Source organism: Trichosurus vulpecula, chromosome 3 (assembly GCF_011100635.1).
Source record: "Trichosurus vulpecula isolate mTriVul1 chromosome 3, mTriVul1.pri, whole genome shotgun sequence".
Lineage (NCBI taxonomy): Eukaryota > Metazoa > Chordata > Mammalia > Diprotodontia > Phalangeridae > Trichosurus > Trichosurus vulpecula.
The window spans coordinates 381,831,278-381,853,537 of NC_050575.1; the positions used below are offsets into that span (position 1 = coordinate 381,831,278).

Sequence of the window (22,260 nt, forward strand, 5' to 3'; positions counted from 1 at the left end):
AAATGACACAGGTGGCAGGTGGTTAACCTAGGTGTAAAACCCTGGTCTGACTCCAATCAGGCGATCTTCCCACTATAATATCTTGCCTACAGAAGTCTATGGGGAAGCCAGATGGTGCAAAGGATAGTGAGCCTGGTCTGGAGTCAGGTAGACTCATTATTGTGAGTTCAAATCCAGCCACAGACATTTACTAGCTCTGTGACCCTGGGCAAGTCACTTAACCCTGTTTGCCTCAGTTTCTTCATCTGTAAAAATAAGCTAGAGAAGGAAATGGCAAACTACTCTAAATGGGGTCACAAAGAATCAGGTCATTATTGAAAAAAAATTGAACAAAAAACCCCAACCTGGACATCTATAAGGTGTGTCCTTCCGCGACCTCCCAGGAAGATGATCCCCTCCCTCCATAATTTGAAATATCAATTATCTCTGACTTCTTAATCAAAGTGCCTTACATGCAGTGAACACTTAATAATTGCTTACTGACTGACTTCTCCCTCTTTCTTCCTCTCTGCCCAAACTATCATCAAGGCCCATTAAATTCTTCTTTCAAAACCTCTTGCATGCTTCCCTCCTTTTCCATTCTTACTGGCACTCCCCTGACCAGCACCTGGAAGTATAGCAAGTGTCACCTGTCTGGTCTTCCCACCCCTAGCCTCTCCGTGATTCAGTCCCTCAAACAGAGATCACAAGTTTAATCTTCTTATAAACTACAATTTGCATCACATCAGTCCTGTTCCCAAGCAGCAGCAGCAGCAGCAGCGGTGGCAGCGGCAGTGGCAGCAGCAGCAACATAACGCAGTACAATAAAAAGGATATTTGGAGTCAGAAGACCCATGCTCAAAAGCCACATGCTCAAATCTGGCCTCTGCTACTCGTCACCCATGTGACCTTGAATGAGTTGCTTAATTCTTCTGAGCCCCAATTCCTCATCTGTAAAATGCAGAAGTTGAGTGAGACTCTTCTCACTCCCATGGACTCTTCTAGCCTCAAGTCTACAATCCTTTGATTCCCTGACCTTTCCCTCATATTCTAGTCCCTCTCCTCAGTCAGGCCTCCCCTCTTATCTGATCCACCACTTCCTAACTTAAATCACACATTTATATATATACATATATGTGTGTATGTATATATGCATATGTATGTCTGTATATGTATATATGTGCATATGTGTGTATATATGTATACATACATAAATGTGTATGTATATGTGTGTGTGTGGGGAGAGAGAGAGAGAGAAAGTACTTTTTTTCCAACTTTTTATAACTCTCAGACTTGGGCCTGTGTCTTCCACCTCTCCTGTTCCACTTATAACATAGCTGGACGCACATGAAGGGGGAGGAAATGGATCATAGCATTCTATAGCTATGGCTCATAGCTCTAGAGGCCACCTAGTCTAACCTTCCCATGTTACAGATGAGAAAACAGAGGCTCCAAACAAATTTGTTCACAGGTTGTATGTTGTATTGGTAATTGAGGTGAGACTTTTTTTAAACTGTTTTCTCTTTTAGAAATGCTAAAGTAATAAAATGCCTTTGATTAAGCTTTCCTAGGTGCTAAACCCCAGGCTCACACCCTTTTGCTGATTAGATGTGAATCCTTCTGGCCTTGACATGCGTATATAAGATCCAAGGTTGGCCTTTGACTTTTGGAGCTCTCAGTCACTGGAAGAGTGGCGGATGACTCCAGGAAAGCCGTTGTTAAGAGCTCTCTCACTTGTCAACCTGGATGTTGCTGCTTTTCTCGTAACTATGAATTGTGATTTGGTCTGTTTATATTGTGTATGTTTGTAATTTGTTTGTATTTGCTCTGAAGTTCAGGTTGCCGGCTTTTCCTTCTGAACTACGTGAGTTATATTTGTATGTTGGATCAAAGTAAGATTGTTAAGCCCTTTAAAATTGCTTTTCTTAGTAAAGCAGATCAAAGAACCTGCATTAGCAGCGTTCTGTATGCTGGTTGCTGTTGGTTTTACACAGCCACAGTAGCAGCCAACAAGATTGTTGCTACATATGTTCATAGGATTTCAAAATTGAGAAGGTCCTTTAGCTGTCCTCTCGTGATCAGTAGCTGGGAGGTAGGGGAGACTAGCCATGCTCTAAGGGACATTTCAGCTCTCAGTAAGGGAATCCTATAAGGACAAAAAACAGCAGTAGGGGATTTTCCCAGCCCTTCCAGGACAGTAGCAGGCTAACTATTTAAAGTATGCGTTGTAAAATAAGGGAAAACCCTGGGGTTTTAGAAAAAAAACACAGGGGTAAAGTGAGAGTAATTGGAGTAACATTGCTAATGTAGTGATAAAACCTCAGAAATGAACGCTAGTGTTTGAGAATAACGTGACATCATGGGAAGAACCCGGGTTTGAAGTCAGAGAACCCTGGCTCTAGAGCAGGGGTGGGGAAGTTGCTCTAGGCTCTAGTCTAGACCACCATCCAGCTGCCCTTTTTACTGTTCCTCACACACTACACTGCATTTCCCCCCTCCTTGCTTTTGTAAGTCATCCCCCCTCAGTTCTGCCACTCAGACCTCCTAGGTGCCCTCTAGCACCGAATTCCACATCTATTTTGCATACATGTATAAAGTATGCTCTCCCCTGAAAGAATGAAGGCTTCTTGAGGGCGGTTATTTTCATTTTTATCTTTTGTCCTCAGTGCTTATCCTGGCATCTAGTAGATGTTTAATAAATGCTTGCTGATTGAGAGATTGAAATCCAGGCTGTCTGCTACATACAGTCTGTGTGGCCTTGGTGTTGTCTCCTAACCCCTCTGGGCCTCAGTTTCCCCACCTGTACAATGAGGGAGCTGGGCTAGTAAATAAAGATTTGGGCACTGTGTTAAGTATTTTTTTATATCTCATTGTATCCTCATAACAACCCCAGGAGCGATTATTATCCCCATTTTATACTAAATGAGGCAGACAGCAGTTATAAATGACTTGCCCAGGGTCATACAAGCTAGGAAATGACCCGGGTCTGGATTTAAATTCATGTCTTAGAGACTCCAAGCCGGGAGATCCAAGCTCCTCTAATAAGGCACGGGACTCTCAGTAAGGAAGTCCTCGGTCCAAATCCTGCCTCAGTTGCGTGACCTTGGGCAAGTCACTTGATTTCTCTGAGACTCGGTGTCTTCGTCTGCTGATCTCGATGACTTTCCACGATCCCTTCCAGCTCAAAATCCCTCGTCTCTTAATTCCTTCTGGCTCTTTATCTGTGAGCCTACCTCCCCTCCCAGGTCAGAAAAGACGAAGCTTACTCCCTGGGATCAGCCTAACTTGTGGTTCATGTTCCGGCTAATTCGGAGCTCCAGTAGACGAGTCTGAAAGCCCAGCCCGGGGAGTTAATCCCTGGGGGAGAACGGACTCTGGAAAGTAGCGGCAGAAAGGAAGTACGGCCCCTTTAAGGCCCTCAGACATGCCCGTAACCCGAGTAGCTCCAGTTCATTCATATGAAGGGACCCTGCTGACTCACGCTTATGAAAGTGATTTTCCTGACCCCGCCCCCCGCAGCCCGGTGCAATAAATTCAGCGTCCTACTGGGCTTTCAGACTCTTGGATACTCACTGAGCAATGGGTGTCCTGGAGAACTAGCAGGATCCGGGACCCTGCGCCTCCTTGTTCTCCTGAGAAATCGAGACTTGTCGGATCTTCTCACTCGTGGCCCCTGATCAGGTGAGGGCTTGTTGGTTTTTTGGGGGGGCGTGGGGGTCGTGCCACAGCACCCCAGATGCCTGTGGGAAAATCGACCCTAGCTAGAACCTCTGGGGCCCAGGATCCTAGGGACAGCGCAGGGTTGGTTTCCTGGAAACCCACCGGACAGTTGCTGGAAGAGCTCAGGTGTGTTCCCAGAGGCCATCAGAGCGTGGTCTTGGGGGCTAGTGATTGACGTCTGCCTGCATAAAATCCACTGGTCCTTTGATTCGGAGATGCAGCAAGCCTCACTCCTACAGTATTTTCTAGGAGGATACCAAGGGGCTTCCCATGGCACTTAGCACCCTCCTAGGCTACCACAGTGGGAAAGAGTAGCAGATTTGGAGTCGGAGGGTACCCTGGCATTGTTTTTTTAAAAGCTCTGTGGTCTGAGGCAGTTTCTTCCTCTAGAAAATGGGAGTTTTAATAGTACGTTTGACTAACTCTTCACTGGCCTGTTGTGGAGAGTGTTTTGATTTTCTAAAGTGCTATAGAAATGTGAAACATTATTATATTCCTAGTGAGATTTGAGAATGCCTCAGTTTCTCCATCTGAAAAATCAAGGTAGTGATACCTGGAGTAACTCACTCAGACTTCATTCATTCATTTACCCACGAGGCATTTATGTCTTGCAGGGTGTTGTGGGAGAGTGCTTGTGAGGCTCTAAAGAGAGGGCTTTGCCAGCTTTCTTGTATAAATGGCAGTTATTTTTACAGCTGTTATCGTTAAATCCCAGGAGGCCTTTGGCATCTTCCCCAGGATGACATCAGGCTTTGGGACGGTGAAAAAGTAGAATATTTCTGAGAGTCTTTGGCCGTGTCATAAGTAGGGTGCTTCCTGACTTGGGTTCAAATCCTGTCTTAGATACTGAGTAGCTGTGTGACCCTGGGCAAGTGACTTCACCCCTCTGACCCTTAATTCTCTCTTCTGTAAAATGGGGATCATAACCATAGCTCCCTTACAGGTGGATCTAGTGAAAAATGGATGCAAAGTGCTTTGCAAAGCTTTTTTAAATTTTATCTTTTATTGTGAATTCCACAATGATAAACATTCCAGGACATGCCTTTGTTAGCATTAAATTAAATTAAATTATTGTTAGCCTCTGTGATAACGATGGTGGTGTAAGAAGGAGACTGAATTTAAAGTCAGAAGGCAGGCTTTGCGACTTACTATTTGTATGACCTTAAAGCATTGATTAAGCACATACTACGTGCTAAGCATTGGGGATACAAAGAAAAAGGAAGAAAGAAAAAAAAAGTCTCTCCTCTCAAGGAATTCACTTTAGATAAGTCACTTCCCTGTAGGACTCAGTTTCCTCTTCTGTAAAATGAGATTAGACTGTACTCTAAACTCTCTTTTAGCTAAGTTCCCAGATCCTAGGTTCCCAGTGAGAACTTTGCTGACTTTCCATCTATGCCCAGGGCGGCTCAATGCCTTTAGTACAGTCTTAGGTTATTGAAGGTGTGTCTGAGGGGCGTGGCCCTGGCACCCAAACCAGCCCCGCCTCAATTCCTCAGGACCAGCCGTGAAGCTGCAGCTGCCTTAAGGTGAATGGTAGTTCAGGGATGATGGAGAAGATTCGAGATCTCTTGTACATGAGCCAGGAATGTTGTCCCTTGCTTGTTCCCAACCCCTGGCCTCAAGGGAGCACCTGTTCTTCTCCACCCCTATTCCCCTGGGGGAGAGTCCAACTTCCCTGTTGTGAGGGTGGAGTTCAAAGCCACAGGTGTCCTCTCCCTGGCACACAGCCTCTGACCTTGTCTTCGAAGCCTGTTGAGCCTAAACAGGCGCAGGCCAGGATCACAGGCTTGAGACGTTAGAGTTACGTCCAGTCCAACTCCTTTTTTTTTTTTAACGAAAGAGGAAACTGATGCGGTGTGGTATGGTGGAGAGATCAAAAGAGTCCAAGCAATAATATCCATAGCCAGGATTCGAGGACAGCTAGCTGATGCAGTGGATAGAATGCAGGAATGGTTTGTCATTTCCTTCTCCAGTTCGATTTACAGATGAGAAAAGTGAGGCAAACAAGTGAAGTGACTTGGCCAGGGTCACACAGCTAGTAAGTGTCTGAGGCCAGATTGGAACTCATGAAGATGAGTTTTTCTTATTCCAAACCCAGCACTCTATCCACTGCGACGCTCAGCTGCCCAAACAAAATCTGACCAGATATAAGGTAATTTGGGGGCAAGGAGGCTCGAGCAGCTGGGTGGGATCAGGAAGGGCTCAGGGGAAGAGAGGGCTTTAAGAGATGCCACTAAAGAGGAAGTTCATTCCAGACAAGTGGGAGATCAGCCACTATGTAGGAGAAACCTCAAAGGTCAGTTTGACTGGACCATAAAATGCTGAAATGAAGGAAACAGGATTTACTAGGTGCTTTCTATGGGATAGGCACTATGCTAAGCTCACAGTAATTCTGGGAGGGATATGCTGTGTCTTTATTTTACAGCTGAGGAAACTGAGGCAAAAGTGAATTGCCCAGGGTCTGAAGTCACCTTTGAACTCAGGTCTGCCTGACTCTGGGCTCAGGGCTCAATCCACTGCATCTCCTACTGTAAAATCAATTGAGTTGGGTGTCTTTGATTGAGTCTTACTAGGTGCTAAACCCCAGGCCCAAACCCCTATCTACTAGGTGCTAAGCCTATGTAGGTGTGAAGCCCTCAGGGTCCTAAGGGGAGTTGCTAAGACCAGAGCCAACAGTAGGAGCCTAAGTTCTGGTCCCTCAGATGACGTTTGATGACGCCTAAAGAGAGTATAAAAAGAGAGAACAGAGCTATTTGCGAGGGGCTCTCACTCTTGGAGGTGTGTTGATGCGGAGACTCTGGGCAGCTGTAGTGAAGAGCCCTCCAGCTTGTAAACCTGGACGTTTGGACTTTGTTAAACCCTGGTAACTATGCATTGAGATTTGAATCAGACAAGGTCTGTCTGTTGATGTTTGTATTTGCTCTGAAGCTCAGGGTGCTGGCTTTTTCCCCCGAACTAAGTGAATGATATTTGTGTGTTCAATTAAACTGAGATTGTTAGCCCCTTAATGTTACTTCCCTTAGTAAAGCAGATCAAAGAACCTGTGCTGGCAGCGTTGTTGTTGGGCTTGTGTTGGTCTTTTACCCCCACAGCAGCTCCTAACAGATTGTTGCTACACCTACCTAAAGAGAAGTAAGATATAATAACGGCAGAAACATAGCTGAAGGCCAGGTTTCAAAATACTAGACTGTTTCTATGTGATCCTAGAGACAATAGGGAGCCGTGGATGTTTACTGGGGAGAGGGTGACATGATCAGAAGACCTATACTCTAGGAAAGTCACTTGGGCAGCTGTGTATAGAAAGGACTGAGGTTGGGATGGACTTGAGTCTGGGAGACCAAATTAAGAGATTATCACGATAGTAGGGTATAGGAAGGACTGAGATTGGGATAGATTTGAGTTTGGGAGATTATCACAATAGTAGCAGATTATTACTTTTCCTAGAAGGGAGCAGGGCACTGCTAGATATGGGTTCTGTTGCAAGAGGGTGATAAGAACCTGCCTTGGAGAATTGTTGTGAAGATCACAGATGTTAGATAATGGACATGAAGGACTTTGCACATCTTAAAAAACTGTCATCATCATCAGCTCTTTATCTTTCGTTAAAGTCATTCCCCATTATTATCTGCTCCCTCCAGTGATAACACTCCTTCCTAGATGGAATCTCTGAGATCATTCCAGTTTTTTTTTAAGCCTGTTTGGGGCCTGCTTTCTAAATTCCTATCTCTTGTTGGAAGTACAAGGAAGGGACCTCATTTGCAGAGCAGAAATGATTGATGTACCTTGAGCCCAATGGACCTTCCTTAGCTCACATTACTGACTCTACCCTTTCCCCAAGCTGATGGCTGTCACTCAGGTATTAACCCCTATACCCTACCCCCAGTATCCTATCATTACTGGTTTACTATGCCAAAATGCCTTTAACATATAGTAAGTAACAAGAATATATTTTTTTCAAATTCCATCAAAGGAAGGGGAGGGTTGTTCTTTACAGGCAGACAGGTCAGGGCTGATCTAAGAAGCAGAATCAGATGAAGACAAGAACGCTCATAAAATGAAACCAGGGGCAGCTGCTGCTGTTTCTTCAGGGTTAAGGACGGAGGAAGCCACTGACAAACACTGAAGGGATAGGAGAGTTGTCTGGGGGAAGCAAAGAGCTGGCCTGGGCTCAGGCTGGGACCACAGCCTCTAGTCTAGGGAGGCCCTCTCACCACCGAGGCAGGGTTCTAGAACAGAGTGTGTGATACTTGGGAAGGGTAGGTCTGAGAATGGAGCACCACTATGGTGCTATGGACAGAGGACTGGATTTGGAGTCTGAAGACCTAGGCTGGAGTCTTTTCCCTGCTGCTGACTACTTTTTTGGCTCTGGGTCAAACCCTTCCCCTCTATAGACCTTAGTTCCTTATATGGAAAATAAGAAGGTTGGACTAGGTAATCGATCTACTTGCTTCCAACCCCAATTCTATCCTCTGACTTCCCCATAGATGTGGTGCAAGGATCATTGCTGGCCAACTGAGAGGCTGCGGACCTCCACGCTTAACAGTGCATGGGTCACCCTAATAATTCTCACTTTCTTCAGCCCTGACAGGTTGGTTTCTGGCTTTGAGACCATTTCCTGTGGCTGCTATGTGTTTTGTGTGGAAGGAGCCCCTCCCAGTCATCATCATTGGTGAGTAGTCCCTTATGAAGCAGAAGAGTTTCCTAGGTTCTTGATTCCTTAGGTGCCAATGATCATGAGACCTGAGGCTGGTCAAGAGTGTGGATAGTAATACTTGTAGGACCTACCATAAGCATTTGGTAGGAGGGAGGGAGGGAGGAAATAAGGAAAAAAGGAAGGAAGGAAGGAAGGAAGGAAGGAAGGAAGGAAGGAAGGAAGGAAAGGAAGGAAGGAAAGGAAGGAGGGAAGAGAGAGAGAGAAAAAAGAAGAGGGGGAAGACAAGAAAGGAAGGAAGGAAGAATGGATGGATGGATGAAGAAATGATTTATTAAACTCTTACTATATGCACTATGCTTACTGCTGAGGATACAAAAAGAAAAGTAAAGACAGCCTGTGCCTGGGGAACTCATATTCTACTAATGAAGGCAACACATAAAAGAGGTTTCAGTTGTAAGTCAGATAGGGTACAGCAGCAAAGTAGATTGTAATGCATCTTTTCAAATGTCATTTCCACTGGTAAAGTCATATCTATTTCTGTTGTCGGACCATGTGACAATACTTTGTAAACTTTTATTAAAATAGTGAATGTGATTGTGTAATGACCAACTTTGATAGACTTAGCTCTTCTCAGCAATGCAAGGATCTGAAACAATTCCAAAAGACTCGTGATGGAAAATACTATCCATATCCAGAGAAAGAACCATGGAGTCTGAATTCAGATCAAAGCATACTATTTTCTCTCTCTCTTTCTTTTCTTTCTCATAGTTTTTCCCTTTTGTTCTGATTCTTCTTTCACAACATGACTGATGTGGAAATATGATTAATATGATTGTACACATATAGCCTATATCAGATCATATGCTGTCTTAGGGAGGGAGGAGAAAAATTTAGAATTCAAAATCTTATGAAAGTGAATGTTGAAAACTAAAAATAAATAAATAAAAAAGGAAAAAAATCGGTGAATGTGAGATGTTAGAATAATGACAATATTGATCCAAGATCCTTAGTTATTGTATAAACCCAACAGATTTCTCCTAACTCGTGGTACTACATAGCTTTAGCTGACCTTCCTAGAGTCCAGGGAAGGTGAACAAAGTTAATACTTGTATTAACTCATTGATGCCTTTGGCCAGCAGTGAGGCTAATTACTTGGGATGAGAGTCCCTGCCTCCCTTCTAGTATGTGCATTTCAAGAAAAGTGGCAGCAATTTTGCTACTAGAGGGTCCTATATTTTGGCTGCCAGCATTATTTGGCTTTCCTTTCCTGGGTGGTATTCTTATTACCAGGCTTATAGTCTAATGCCCAAGTTGGCTGCCCATTTTCTGACCACTGGGACTTTTCTGGAGTATGGGTTGCCAAAGAGATAGTGATGACCTATTAAACAGACAAGAAAATAGTTTTAGGAGACCTAGAATGTAAGGTGAGAGGTAGGAACAGATTTAGGTCAGGGTTTGTAAGTAAACACAAGAACACCTGCCTTCGTAGTTACATCTTCATATACCCCTTTTGGACTTACACAAATCTAACAGAAAGATAAATGAGGAAAAAAGTTAAAGACCTGAATAGAATTTTAGAAAAATTAGAGATGATAGCTCTCTAGTGATTACTAAATGGGAACAGAAAGGAGTTTATATATTTCTCAGCCTTGCATGTCACCTTTACAAAAATTTACCTTGGGTTGGGATATAACTTCACAAACAAATGCAGAAAAACATAAATACTAAACACATCCTTGACTGACCACAATGCAACAAAAATAATATTCAATAAAAGATATTTAAAGGAAGAATTTAAAATTAATTGGAGAGTAAATAACTTTATCCTAAGGTGCAAATGGAAGTCAGTCTTAGAGGGAAAGCACATGGAAGTTGAGGGGACTGGGAGACCATATCTACTCCTTGTAAAAGGTAGGACATGAGCTGAGTCTTGAAGGAAACTGGGGAAGCCGAGGTAGAGGTGTCAGGAAAGTATTCCAGGCATGCAGGACACCCAGAACAAAAGCAGGCATCAGAGACATGTTCAAGGAATGGGAGTACAGCTGGATTGTAGAGTATCTGGAGGAGACTCATTAAGTGTAAGAATGCTGGAAAGATAGGAAAAGGTTAAGCTATACAGGGTTTTAAACGTCAAACAGATGTCAGGCTGAGTTTGGGAGAGCCATTGAGGCTACTACTGTTGAGCCTGTGTCTGGGGCTTAGATAAAACACCTGGCTAGCACTGAGCCTCTTCATATTGAGACAAGCTTGGGTCCAAAGACAAGGTGTCTGGGGAGCTGTAGATCATTGGTTTGTGGATTTTGTAGCCATCATTTTTACACTTAAAGGCCTTGTCGCAAACATGTTGTGTAGGTGTTTTGTTCTGTGTTGTTTTTAACTGGTGGATCTTCATAGAGAGATATGTCCTGGGGCAGCTATCTCTTCTCTGTTAGAAACTGGACTTGGCAATGATGGGCCATCCATCACTATGTCTCTCCCCTACCAGGCAATGGCCCTTCAGGAATCTGTCTGTCCTACCTACTCTCTGGCTATACTCCTTATGTGAAAGCCAATGCCATCCATCCACATCCCATCCTGCAGAGGAAGCTGACTGAGAAGCCACATGTCTCTATCCTGGACCAGGTCAGTATGGGCCTTTACCCCATAGAAGCCCACTCACCCACTGAGTCAGAGGCCTTCCCCTTCTCTTGATTTCCTTGGTGAGTGTCTAACACTGATAACTTTATCAGTGTCTTCCCTTTACCATCCCCACAATTTGGTCTTGAATAGTAAGCAGCATTTAGTCAACAGATGAGAGACTCATGCCCATCCTCACCCTAGCTAGTCTCCCATGTTCTTGGGCAAGCCTATCGAGGAACCCTAGGGGAGTCATTTAGGTTCCTTGTGTCTCAATTTCTTCATCTGTAAAATGAAGGGATTGTGTCCAATGACCTCTAAGATGCCGTCCAGCTCTGAATGAAATCTTTCTCTCCCTGGTAGGACCTGGACTATCTATCAGAAGGCTTGGAGGGCAGAAGTCAAAGCCCTGTGGCCCTGCTTTTTGATGCTCTCCTGCGCCCAGACACAGATTTTGGAGGAAATACTGAGTCTGTCCTCACCTGGGAATACCAAGCAGAGCGAATGATCCCCCACCTGGTCCTGGGTCGCAACCTCCCTGGAGGTGCCTGGCATGTGAGTTGGGGGAAATAGCATTTGGGGAGATCAGGGGGCTGGGGGGAGTCAAATGATAAAACATGCTCCTAGTGGGTGGCCCTGTGTATCCTTTGCCCTGGCCAATGTACCATCTTCTCTTTCTGAAGGGACCTTCCTCAGTCCCTCTTTCCACCTAGTCTTCCCTCCCTTCAGTGGACCCAAGGGCAAGGGGGGTATCGGAAGTAGAGACTAAAGGTCTTTGTTCTTATCTAGTCCATCGAAGGCTCCATGGTGACCTTAAGCCAGGGTGAGTGGATGGGGCTCCCTGATCTGCAGTTTAAGGACTGGATTCGGAAGAAGTGCAGGTGAGAAGAAGGGGCCTAGTTGGGGAAGAGGGAGGGAGAAGTAGGGAAGGAAGGCTGCTCCAAACCATAAGAATGCATTTCTCCCAAGCCTAGTTGGGGCAGAAGACCCAGAATGCAAGATAACGTCCCCTCTAGACCTGGTCCAGCGTCCTTTTACTTTGTTTTTTTTTTTTTTGGCCCAGCCTGTGGCGATGACAATAGTGGTGGTGGTGGTGGTGGTGGTGGTAGTAGCAGCAGCTTAAAAAGCACTTTAAAGTTTGCCAAAGTCCTCCTCACATATTATCTCTTTCAATCCCCACACTAACCTTGTTAAGGTAAATGATTTGTCCAAGGTCACACAGCTAAGTGTCTAAGGGAAGATTTGTAGCCAGGTCTTCCAGAGTCCAAGTCCACTACTCTCTCCGCTGTACCAACTAGCTTTCTGTAAAAAGAATAGTCTGTGGTCCTTAGCTTTCCCAATTGAACCCTTTCCTAATTCCCACCCATATTATAAGTGGTGGACTTGGTCTGGTCATTGTCAGCATCCCCTCACATACCAGCCCCTACCATACTGTTCCATGGGTGGCATAGTAGTCAGAAAGACCTGTGTTCGAGTGCTGTCTCAGACATTTACCAGCTGTGTAAGTGGGCAAATTCCTTGACCTCTTTGTGCCTCCCTTTCCTTATGTATAAAATGAGGAAGGGGGCCTCATAGCCTCTTGGGTGCCTTCCATCTCTAAATACGTGGCTCTGATTCCTATCTACTTATGAACAGTCTCCTCTTCGATCCTGAGACAAAGTTTATTTGTTTTTTTTTAATGTTTTATGCATGCTCTTTATTTTCCATTGCTGTTACTCTCCAGTGATCACTCCTCCACAAATGTAGAACCCTGCCTTCTAACAAAGAAGGTCAGTTAAGGAAAAACTGGCCCCATCTGGCAAGTGCATGTCCCCTCTCCACTGAGAGGCAGGAGGCATGCTTTAGCAAGACTGCAAAAAGGACATTTTACTAAGGAGCTAAGGGGCCGAGTGATTTATGGGAAAGATCCTGGACACCTACGTTATGGGTCTCTACTCCTTCATCTCTAAAGGGAGGGAATTGCACTCAATGAGTGCTTAGGTCCCTTCCAATAGTGGTGTTCCATAATCCTTAAAAAATAGCCACCCACGCACCTCCCAGCCCCACAACAGAAGGATAAGCTTACAAAAGTGTAGTTTACAAAAATTACTCAAAACTTGTAGTCCGAGTTTCTCAAAGTCCTAGCCCTAGGTTATGTTGGCCAACACAACATGCCCTCATCCTTTACCCTTGCCTTAACCCTGTCTAGAGTGTCCTCCCCCTCAATCTCTGCCCTGCCCCGTTTTCTGCCTTTGGCTGTTTCCCCTTCCAGCTCTCTCTTGTTACAGTCCCCATCCCCTCAAGGGAGAGGGCATGGATAGAAATTCTTATCACATACCCCAATCTGGTTGGACTATAGTTAATAGCTAGCATTCATATTGGGGCAGCTAGGTGGTATAGTGGATAGAGTGCTGGGCCTGGAGTCAAGAAAACCTGAGTTCAAATCCAGCCTCAGACACTTACTAGCTGTGTGACCCTGGGCAAGTCACTTAACCTTGCCTCAGTTTCCTGATCTGTAAAATGAGCTGGAAAATGGTAAACCACTCTAATATCTTTGCCAAGAAAATCCCAGATGGGGTCATGAAATGTTTAACACGATTGAACAACAGAAGCCTTACATAGAAAATATATTTATATTATATATGTATCTATAAAATATATTTGTATAGAGATTTAAGGTTCGCAAAGCACTTTTACAAATATTATTTCATTTTATGTTCACAATAACCCCAGGAGGTAGATACTATTATTTTACAGATTTTACATTTTACAGATGAGGAAACTGAGATAGAGAGAGGTTAAGTGTCTCACCCAGGGTCACACAGATAGTAAGTGTGCCTGACACAGATACAAGTCCTGAGGCAGGATTTGAACTCAGGTCTTCCCAACTCCAAGTCTGGGCCCTCTGTCCTCAAAGAAGTTAATGGGCTGGTCCCTTTGAGAAAACAACCATTATATATGAGTAACTGGACATACTAGGAAGCCATAAGCTGATCTTTTCTGTACCTTCTGAAGGGTATAAGGGCTCATGAGCCTACATAGTTCCGACCAGTGAGACTGACCTCTGACTTTCCTCATCACAGGGGCCTGCAGGACAGCCGGGCCACAGCTGGGGACATTGTCCATTATTACCAGGACTATGTGGTAAAGAAGGGACTCAGCCACAACTTCTTCTGTGGCTCTGTGGTCACGGCTGTGGACATTGGGAGCCCAGAGACAGGGGAAACCAGAAGCCAGCAGGACGGGAGACCCCTGTTTATAGTGAGTGGCTTTATGACCACCACGGATGGGAACCAGCAGCCTTTCAGCTTCCGAGCCCACAATGTGGTCCTGGCCACGGGAACATCAGACAGCCCAGCCCGGCTAGGCATTGTTGGAGAGGATCTTCCCTATGTTCACTATGAGCTCTCTGCCTTAGAAGAGGCCATGAAGGCTAGGGCTGTGACCCCCACATCTGACCCCATCCTCATCGTTGGGGCTGGGCTATCAGCAGCCGATGCTATCCTCTACGCTCGGCACTACAAACTCCCAGTGATCCATGCATTCCGCCGGCCTGTGGATGACCCTGGCCTCATCTTCAATCAGCTCCCCAAGACAATGTACCCAGAGTACCAAAAAGTATACCGGATGATGCGGGAGAAATCTGTCTTCTCTTCCACTGCTTACCAAGGCTACTTGAGCCTGCCTAAACATCAGCCCCTCCTCTTCCAGGAGGACCATCAGGCTGTGTTCCAGGACCAGAATGGGGAACATAAGGTGTTCAGGGTCTCCCTTGTGCTGGTCCTTATCGGCTCCTACCCTGACCTCTCCTTCCTGGCCCATGGCGGTACTGACCTAACTGTGGACCCAGACCAACCGCTCAGTCCCAAGAGGAACCCCATTGAGGTGGACCCCTTTACCTACCAGAGTAGCCGGCAGAGGAACCTCTATGCCATGGGGCCCTTGGTGGGAGACAATTTTGTGAGATTTGCGCAGGGAGGGGCATTGGCTATAGCCAGCTCCCTGCTGAAAGAAAATAGGAAGCCCCCCTAGGGCTTCCCCTACCCACCCTCCATGCCCCCAACCTCACAGCTCCAGCTTAGACAAGGAAGGAGACCTACTCAGTCCTGCCTGGTACGGTGACTGGGGCTCAGACATGAGCCTGGCCCCAACATGGGCCTCTCCTAGAGGGATGTCTCTCTGTAGGGCGACTGTGTGAATATAAAGGGGGGGAGGGGATGGGAAGGGCAGTGATTCTAAAGACCAGTTCCTTGTTAATAGACCAAAATGGGAGGGCTGCCCAAAGGTCAGGCCTATGCCCTGGGAAAAGTACAGTGTTTGTGGGTCTGGCTGGACCAGGGTCTGAGAAGTATATTTAGGGCTGACCAGCTCAAGAATTTCCTGAACCCAAACTGGAGATTTTTCAGGCCTCTGTAACTTCAGACTCTCAAGTCCCCAAAGCCTGGGCCAATGAGCAACACTGGTTGAACTCAGCCCTAGGAGGTTACTGGCCTCAGCTCTTCCCCAGGATTACATCTTGAATAAACCAAATGGCTGCCAAAGTACGTCTTTGTAGAGAGTTTGTCTTTGTGATGTTCCAGCTTGTCCTTGTGTGGCGATCCCAACGACCTCAAACTGAGGCTATGTTGTCTAAATCTCTGGCCACATCTGAGTAAAAGGCTAGAGTCACAAGGATGGAGCCTTTGAAAGGGCAAGTGGGAAACTGACAAGATGTGCCGGGGAGGGAAGTGGTAGGCTCATGACGTTCGGTGACACTTCCCTGTCCTTCACCTTCCCTACCCTAGCATTTGCCAGATTATGTCAGTTTACCTCTAGAGCATCTTGGACCTAACCCCTTCCCCTCTATTCACTCAGCCTCTGCCCCAGCTCAAGCTCTTACCAACCTCTCCACTGCAAAACTGCAACAGCCTCCTATTTGGCCTTCCTGCTTCCCGTCTCTCCCCTCTTGGTGGGGCCATCTCCAGTCCTGAACTGTATCTGGCCTCTGGATTCAGATGGCTCTGGAGGAGAGAGTGAGGCCGGCCACCTTGCACAGCATTCCCTCACTCAAACCCAATTCACTTGCAAGTCATGGCATTACTCCCCCTCCCCCCGCCCCATGTCATGGTCCTCTTCAAGATGGAAGGACAACAAACTCTCCCCTCTCCAATCCACTGTCCCTGAAGATGCACATTGATGGTGATATTCCTAAAGCACAAATCTGACCATGTCAACCTGCCTCCTCAAAAATCCTCAACGGCTCCCTATTGCTTCCCAAATAAAACAGAGAATCTTCCACCTAGAATTTAAGGCCCATGACAACTCTCAACCACATTTCCAGCTTGTCTTCATATTACTCTCTTTCACAATCCTAGATCCAGTCAAATTAGCATACTAGCTGCTCCCCGCATATGATCATCTCCAACCTCCGTCCCTTTACCCAAGTGGTGCCTCAGGTCTAGAATGCTGTCCTTCACCAATGCCTCTTTCAAGTGTCACCTACTGCATGAAACCATTCCTGTTTCCCCAGTTGTTAGTACTCTCACTCCCAAAGTTAATCTCTATGTATCTTGTATTTACTTTCGTCCATGCTGTATTTCCTCAGAATGTATGCTCCTTGAGGACAGACTTTGTTGGGTTTTTTGTATGTATCCCCTGTACTTTGAAAGAAGCAGGTGCTCTGTGTTTGTTGACTTGAATTTTATTGAATTAAATGGGGAGAGAGAGAGAGAGAGAGAGAGAGAGAGAGAGAGAGAGAGAGAGAGAGAGAGAGAATATCAAGAGCTGGGGGACTGAATGTGTAGGGATGATAGATTTAAAACTAGCAGAGCTTTTTATTTTATCCCAATTTCTTGGATCTCATTTTACAGATGGGGACACAGGTAGGCAGAGGTTAAGTGACTTGCTCAGGGTCACACAGCTAGCAAGCGTCTGAGGTGGGATTCCATCTCTCCTGGCAGCTCTGTGAGCGAGTGGATGGTATGGGATGAGATGGGCAGGGAGCAGTGTGAGTGAATGCTCGGCTTCTGAAGAGCCCTTGGAAGGGTGTGAGTGAAGGATGATGCTCCAGGCGCCGGGGAGCCCTGTTAATGAGAGAGTGCTGGGGCTTTTGCCGGCAGAGGGAGCGCCTGACTTAGGGAAACTCTTCTTTACTTGGCTGTCCCTGCAAGCCGAGCCAGAGACAGCGAAAGATGCAAGGAAGGATCGATGTGCTGGAGGCCTCAGGGGCACTCCTAGGCTGGACTCCATCCCTTCCAAGATGCAGAGCCCTAGAGGCCCGGGCCAGTGCAGCCGGCCTCTCCTGTCCCTGTCCCGGTCCCGGTCCCAGCCTCAGCCTGGGCCGGCGACTTCACGGATTCCAACTGTCCTAATGAGCCCCCCAATTATCCCCGCTGGGATTCAGCCCCCAGCCCTGCCCCACCCCCGTCATCCTCAGAAATAAGAAGGGAGGGAGGACGTTGGGGGTCCCGGGGAGCTGGGGTCTCAGGTTGGACGCTGATGGAGGCTCGGGCCCGGCTCCAGCGCCCCCCTCCTGGGCGCCGTGGTCCTGTCCGCCCCCCAGTCTGGGTCCCGCGTCCCGAGTCCCGCATCCCACGCGGTGTCCGGGGGGGCGGGGTCTGCAGCGCCGGCGCCGCCCGGAGCGGGCTGGGAGAGGTGGCCACGCGTGGGCGGGCGGGCGCTGGAGCCGGGGGCGGGGGTCGGGCCGGCGGCGGCGGCGGCTCGGGCGGGAGGGAGGCGGGAGGCGGGAGGCGGGCGCTGCGCGAGCGATGTGTGAGCGGGCGGCGCGCCTCTGCAGGGCCGGCGCGCACAGACTGCTCCGGGAGCCGCCGCCGCAGGGCCGGGCGCTGGGGGGGCTGCTCCGTTGGGTGGGAGCCAGGATGGGCGAACCCCGGGAGCCGCTGGCCGACGGGCCAGGGGCCAGGACTGGCCACGGGCTCTGCCCCACCCCGCCGCCGCCCCCGTCCCCGCCCCGGAGGGGCACCTCGGTCATCCTGGACGTGAGTAGCTCTGGACCCTCTCGGGGCCCCTCCCCTGCCCGGTCCTCCTCCTCCCCCTCTTCCCACCCCCACCCCAAACCTCTCTTCCTCTTCTCCACCTCTCCCCATCCCTACACCGTCCCCCTACGGTCTCGGCATCTCTGATCCCCGCACGATCTTAGCTCCCCCTTCTCATCTATGCCTAGCCCCCTGCTCCCTGTCTCCCATCCTTCGAGATCCCCATGAAGGTTCTCCTTCCCCCAGGAGCTCACTCCCCTTCCTCTTCTCCCTGGACCGGATCCTGCTCCCTTTCCCATCCCGAGGGATCCTCAGTCCCCACCCCATCCCACTTCTCTGCCTCTCCGCCCCCACCCCCACCTCCATCCTCGCCCCTTCTCCCAAGACTGAGCTCCGGTCGTCTCCCCACCCCTAGACCTCTCCGAATCTGCAGCCTCTCCATCTCAGCCCTTCCCTGAACCCAGACACCCTCACTGGGACAGTCCCTTCCCTAGATCCTGGAGCTTTCCTCAATACTCTTCCTTGATCACAATCCCTCTCCAGAGTTCCTCCCTCTCCTGGTAGGACTCTCTGCACCCCCCATCTCCCTTCTTCTCCTAGGACCTGGTTCCCCACCTTGGACACCTCCCCTCTACAGCCCCAGCTTTAGGAATCTGTGGGGGTCTCGTTTGAGAGGATGATTGGGGAATGCTGAGTCCAGGTGGTTTGGTCCACTCAATATAGACCTGCTGGTTATGGGTAGGGTCGAGGGGGTAGATTTCTGGGGTCTCCTTTCCTTCCCAACCATGTGGGGTTCAGACCCCACGCTCTTTCTCCTCAGCAGTGGTGGCCGTATGTATGCAGAAAGTGTACATCTGTTTGGGGAGGGGGAGGGGGTGAAATGTTTCTATGAGAGACGTCGAACCCAGAGCCCCGACCCTCCCCTGTTCCCCACCTTTTGGGGGTTACTTCCGAATTTCCTTTCGGAGTCCCGCGGGGCGAGGCTATATCTCGTTCTAAGTATCCCCTAGTTGACCGGACCCCGTCTTGGGATGGAAGCACCGAACTGGAAGGTTTGGGTTCCAGATCTCTTTGTAAATCTGAGAAAGCCATTTCCTTTCGGTCATTTATAAAAAGAATTTGGATTGGATGACCTATGGAATTCTAGTCTCTAAGATTCTACTTGAATCAGCCCGTTTCCTTACACCTAGAAAAGGGACGGGTTCTTGTCCTTTATCTCTTACCCTGTCGGCCTCCACAGAAATCAGATATCTATCTTCAGCAAACCGAGGCTACTCAATGAATGAGGGTTCTGAGGGCACAGACTTTCCAGGCAGGAAATCATGGGGAGGAAAAGACACAGGTCCCATTATGTTGCTCTTAGAAAATTTGTCACTTGAAGACCCTTCAGTCCTAGGTGGTGGTGGTGGAGGTGGTCGTGGTAGTAGTAGTAGTAGTACTAATAACTCATATTTCTATAACATTTAGAGAGTATTTTCCCACAACTCTGTCAAACAGAGCAAGTATTAATATCCCTGATGAGGGCACTGAGGCCCACAGCAGGAAAATTACATGTCAGTATCATACAAGTATTGGAGCTGGGATTACTATCATTCTGCCAGTCCTTCTCCCACCCTGGTTCATCACTGCTGGCCTCTGTTTCTCTTCTAGACTCTCTCAGGTCCTCTGGGAGGCTCCCACTGGCAGCTAACCCAGTCCTATGTACCCGAGTCTCCAGTCTCTTGCTCAGCCTCAAAAGATTGCTTGGTATATACCAGCACCCTCATTCCTTCTAAATCTCTGACATCAAAATCAAAGGGAGCCCCAGTGTGCAAAAATTTGGGACCCTCCAGCACCCTAGTTACTCCACACCCCCACTTATCACCAAGTGCCAAAAGAGGGGTAACCAGAATAGGGCCATTCCGATGTTTAGTATTTGGGGACAGGAGGAACTATTTGCTTAACTGAGTCAGGTTTTAGGGAGGGAGAAAAAGAGGAAAACAGCTTCTAGCCGCCTTCTAACACTCAGCATATAGCAGGGGCTTAATAAAGGATAGTGGACTGATTCACTGACTCCTTCCTACCCCCAAAAGAGCCTTCTCAGGATGCCCCATGACTAACAGCAGCTTAATTGCAGCTAGGTGGCACAGTGGACAGAGCACCAGACCCAAAGTCAGGAAGACCTGAGTTCAAATCCTAACTCAGGTGCTTATTATCTATGTCACTGGGCAAGTCACTTCTACTCTGTTTGCCTCGGTTTCTACCTCTGCAAAATGGAGATAATAATTAATAATAGCCCCTACCTCATGGGGTGGTTGTGAAAATCAAATGAAACAATGTTTGAAAAATGCTTTGCAAAACTTAAAACATTTTATGTAAACGAGAGCCTCCTTGCTTGCATCTTGTTGGAACGGCCTCCACAAAGTCTGGCCCAGCCCCTGGAAGAATTGGGGGTGTGTGTGTGTGTGTGTGTGTGTGTGTGTGTGTGTGTGTGTGTCTCCAAGCCATCATATTAGGCTGAACACAGGGCTGCCGTCACCCATAGGCACAGTAGAAAATCCCTTCTGCAGTTTGAGCTGAAGGGGGTACCCCAACTAAAATAGCTCCCCTACCTACCTTTCATGGTGCCTGAAATTCCACCATTGATACTCACTCCTTGGCATTTCTTCCAGGGATTCTCTTTTTATTGATATGGAGAAAATTGGCTGCAGGAGAAATAGGAGAGGGGTTGAGAGGGCTGACCACTGGTCTCACTTCACAGTTTTGTCTGGGGCTGACCTTAGTTTTATATGGGGATATATGCATATGCTACTGTGTTAATTGCGTATCTGTGATTGTAACTGTGACTCTGTGTGTATGTATGAATGCCTGTGGCCGTATCTGTAAGTGAGACTCTGTGTGAATGTTAATATATAAATTTCTGAGATTATATGTGCTTCAATCCATCTTACTTCCTTGGTTCCTCAGGCTTCTCCCTCAAATAAAAGAGGCTGGGGAACAGGCCCTGAGATCAGGGAAATTGGAGTATTCCCCTTCCCCCACAAAACTAACCTGGACTCTCCCTTCTTTGCAGATTTTCCGCCGGGCTGACAAGAATGGTGAGTACTCCTTGGGAAAGCTCAGCACAGGAAAGTGGGGAGAGACCCTAGTTCAGGGGTTCTTAACCCAGGGTCTGTGAACTTATTTTTAAAATATTTTGATAACTGTATTTCAGTATAATTGGCTTCCTTTGAAATCCTACACATTCTATTTTATGCATTTGAAAACATGATTCTGAAAAGGGGTCCATAGGCTTCCCAGACTGACAAAGAGATCCAAGATACCAAAAAACAAAACCAAACAGTTAAGGACCCCTACTCTAGAGGCACTGAACCTAGAACATTGCACCTCTCTCCCCAAGATGGGATCAACAAAGCCCAGGATGGGCCAGGCATATTCCATCCTTGCAGACCTACTGTGGGCTCCCATGTCTCACCTGGGACTTCGTGAGGGGAAGGGCTGTACTGGGGACTGAGGCTGAACCAGTGAGATAAGAGCTTGGAAGGGGGAGGTTTGGACACTCAGCGAACTGTGGAGCGAACGAAAGGGAGGGATGAGGGAGACATGAAGACCAGGCCGAGTAAGTGACAGCACAATTGAGACTTTCTGTGTGGCCAGACTGAGGGATGGACTGGGCCAAATGCTTGGGGTTGGGATTGGATTTGGCCTTTTATTCTCCCTGACTTTATCCCCTGCCCCCTCCTTCTACCAGAGTCCTCTCATATGACTTCCTGTCTTGGGAGTAACCTGGCCTGTCAAAGACTATGCCAGCAGAGTATAAATGCCAGCAAGTTGTTCCAGGTTGGGAAGGTTTTAAATCTGGGACTATTCCAGACCACAGATGTGCTTCTGGTCAGAGGACCAACCTAGTTAGGCTCAGAGAAAGCTAATTACTATATTGGCCTTTGGAAGATTAATGTCTTCTTGACCACAACAGCACTGGACTTGGAGTCAGGAAGACCTAGTTTCAAATCCCCACGGAAGACACTTTTCTTGCTGTGTGACCCTAAGCACACGACTTTATCTCTCTGAGCCTCAGTGAAATGGAGGGTTTGGACTCAGTGGCCTCTAACGTCCTGCCAGCTCTGAATCTATGCTCCGATGACTTGAAGAGGTTGTGATAAATGTCACAGTGGAGAGCACCCACACTGATTAAATTACAGGTCGTTAAAGTATCTGGGCCCCTTAGCCCCACCTCCCCCACTCCCACCCTCTTGCAGGAGCTGAGCTGTTCCCAGTCTTAGTCCCACTGAGCATGAAGTAGGAGGGGGAGGTGAAACCTTAGGATTGAGCTGAAGCTGGAATTGGAGTTCTCTTTGG

At 47.6% G+C, this 22,260-nt stretch overlaps 2 protein-coding genes across 3 annotated transcripts in view; both read left to right on the forward strand.

The window, feature by feature from the left end:
* Window positions 1–3,552: 3,552 nt before the first annotated feature.
* On the forward strand, window positions 3,553–15,492 carry OSGIN1 (oxidative stress induced growth inhibitor 1). Its single transcript, XM_036751582.1, has 6 exons — window positions 3,553–3,660; window positions 8,279–8,368; window positions 10,839–10,975; window positions 11,333–11,524; window positions 11,759–11,850; window positions 14,032–15,492. The coding sequence occupies exons 2-6, from the start codon at window positions 8,326–8,328 to the stop codon at window positions 14,978–14,980; spliced, it is 1,413 nt and encodes a 470-aa protein (XP_036607477.1). The 5' UTR covers window positions 3,553–3,660; window positions 8,279–8,325; the 3' UTR covers window positions 14,981–15,492.
* Window positions 15,493–17,694: 2,202 nt separating this feature from the next.
* NECAB2 (N-terminal EF-hand calcium binding protein 2) overlaps window positions 17,695–22,260 on the forward strand; it is a 51,468-nt gene continuing 46,902 nt past the window's right edge. For both annotated transcript variants that reach the window (XM_036751509.1, XM_036751511.1), the window contains exons 1-2: window positions 17,695–17,925; window positions 20,975–20,999. In XM_036751509.1, the coding sequence (XP_036607404.1) occupies window positions 17,695–17,925; window positions 20,975–20,999 (256 nt within the window). The remainder of the gene's footprint in view (window positions 17,926–20,974; window positions 21,000–22,260) is intronic.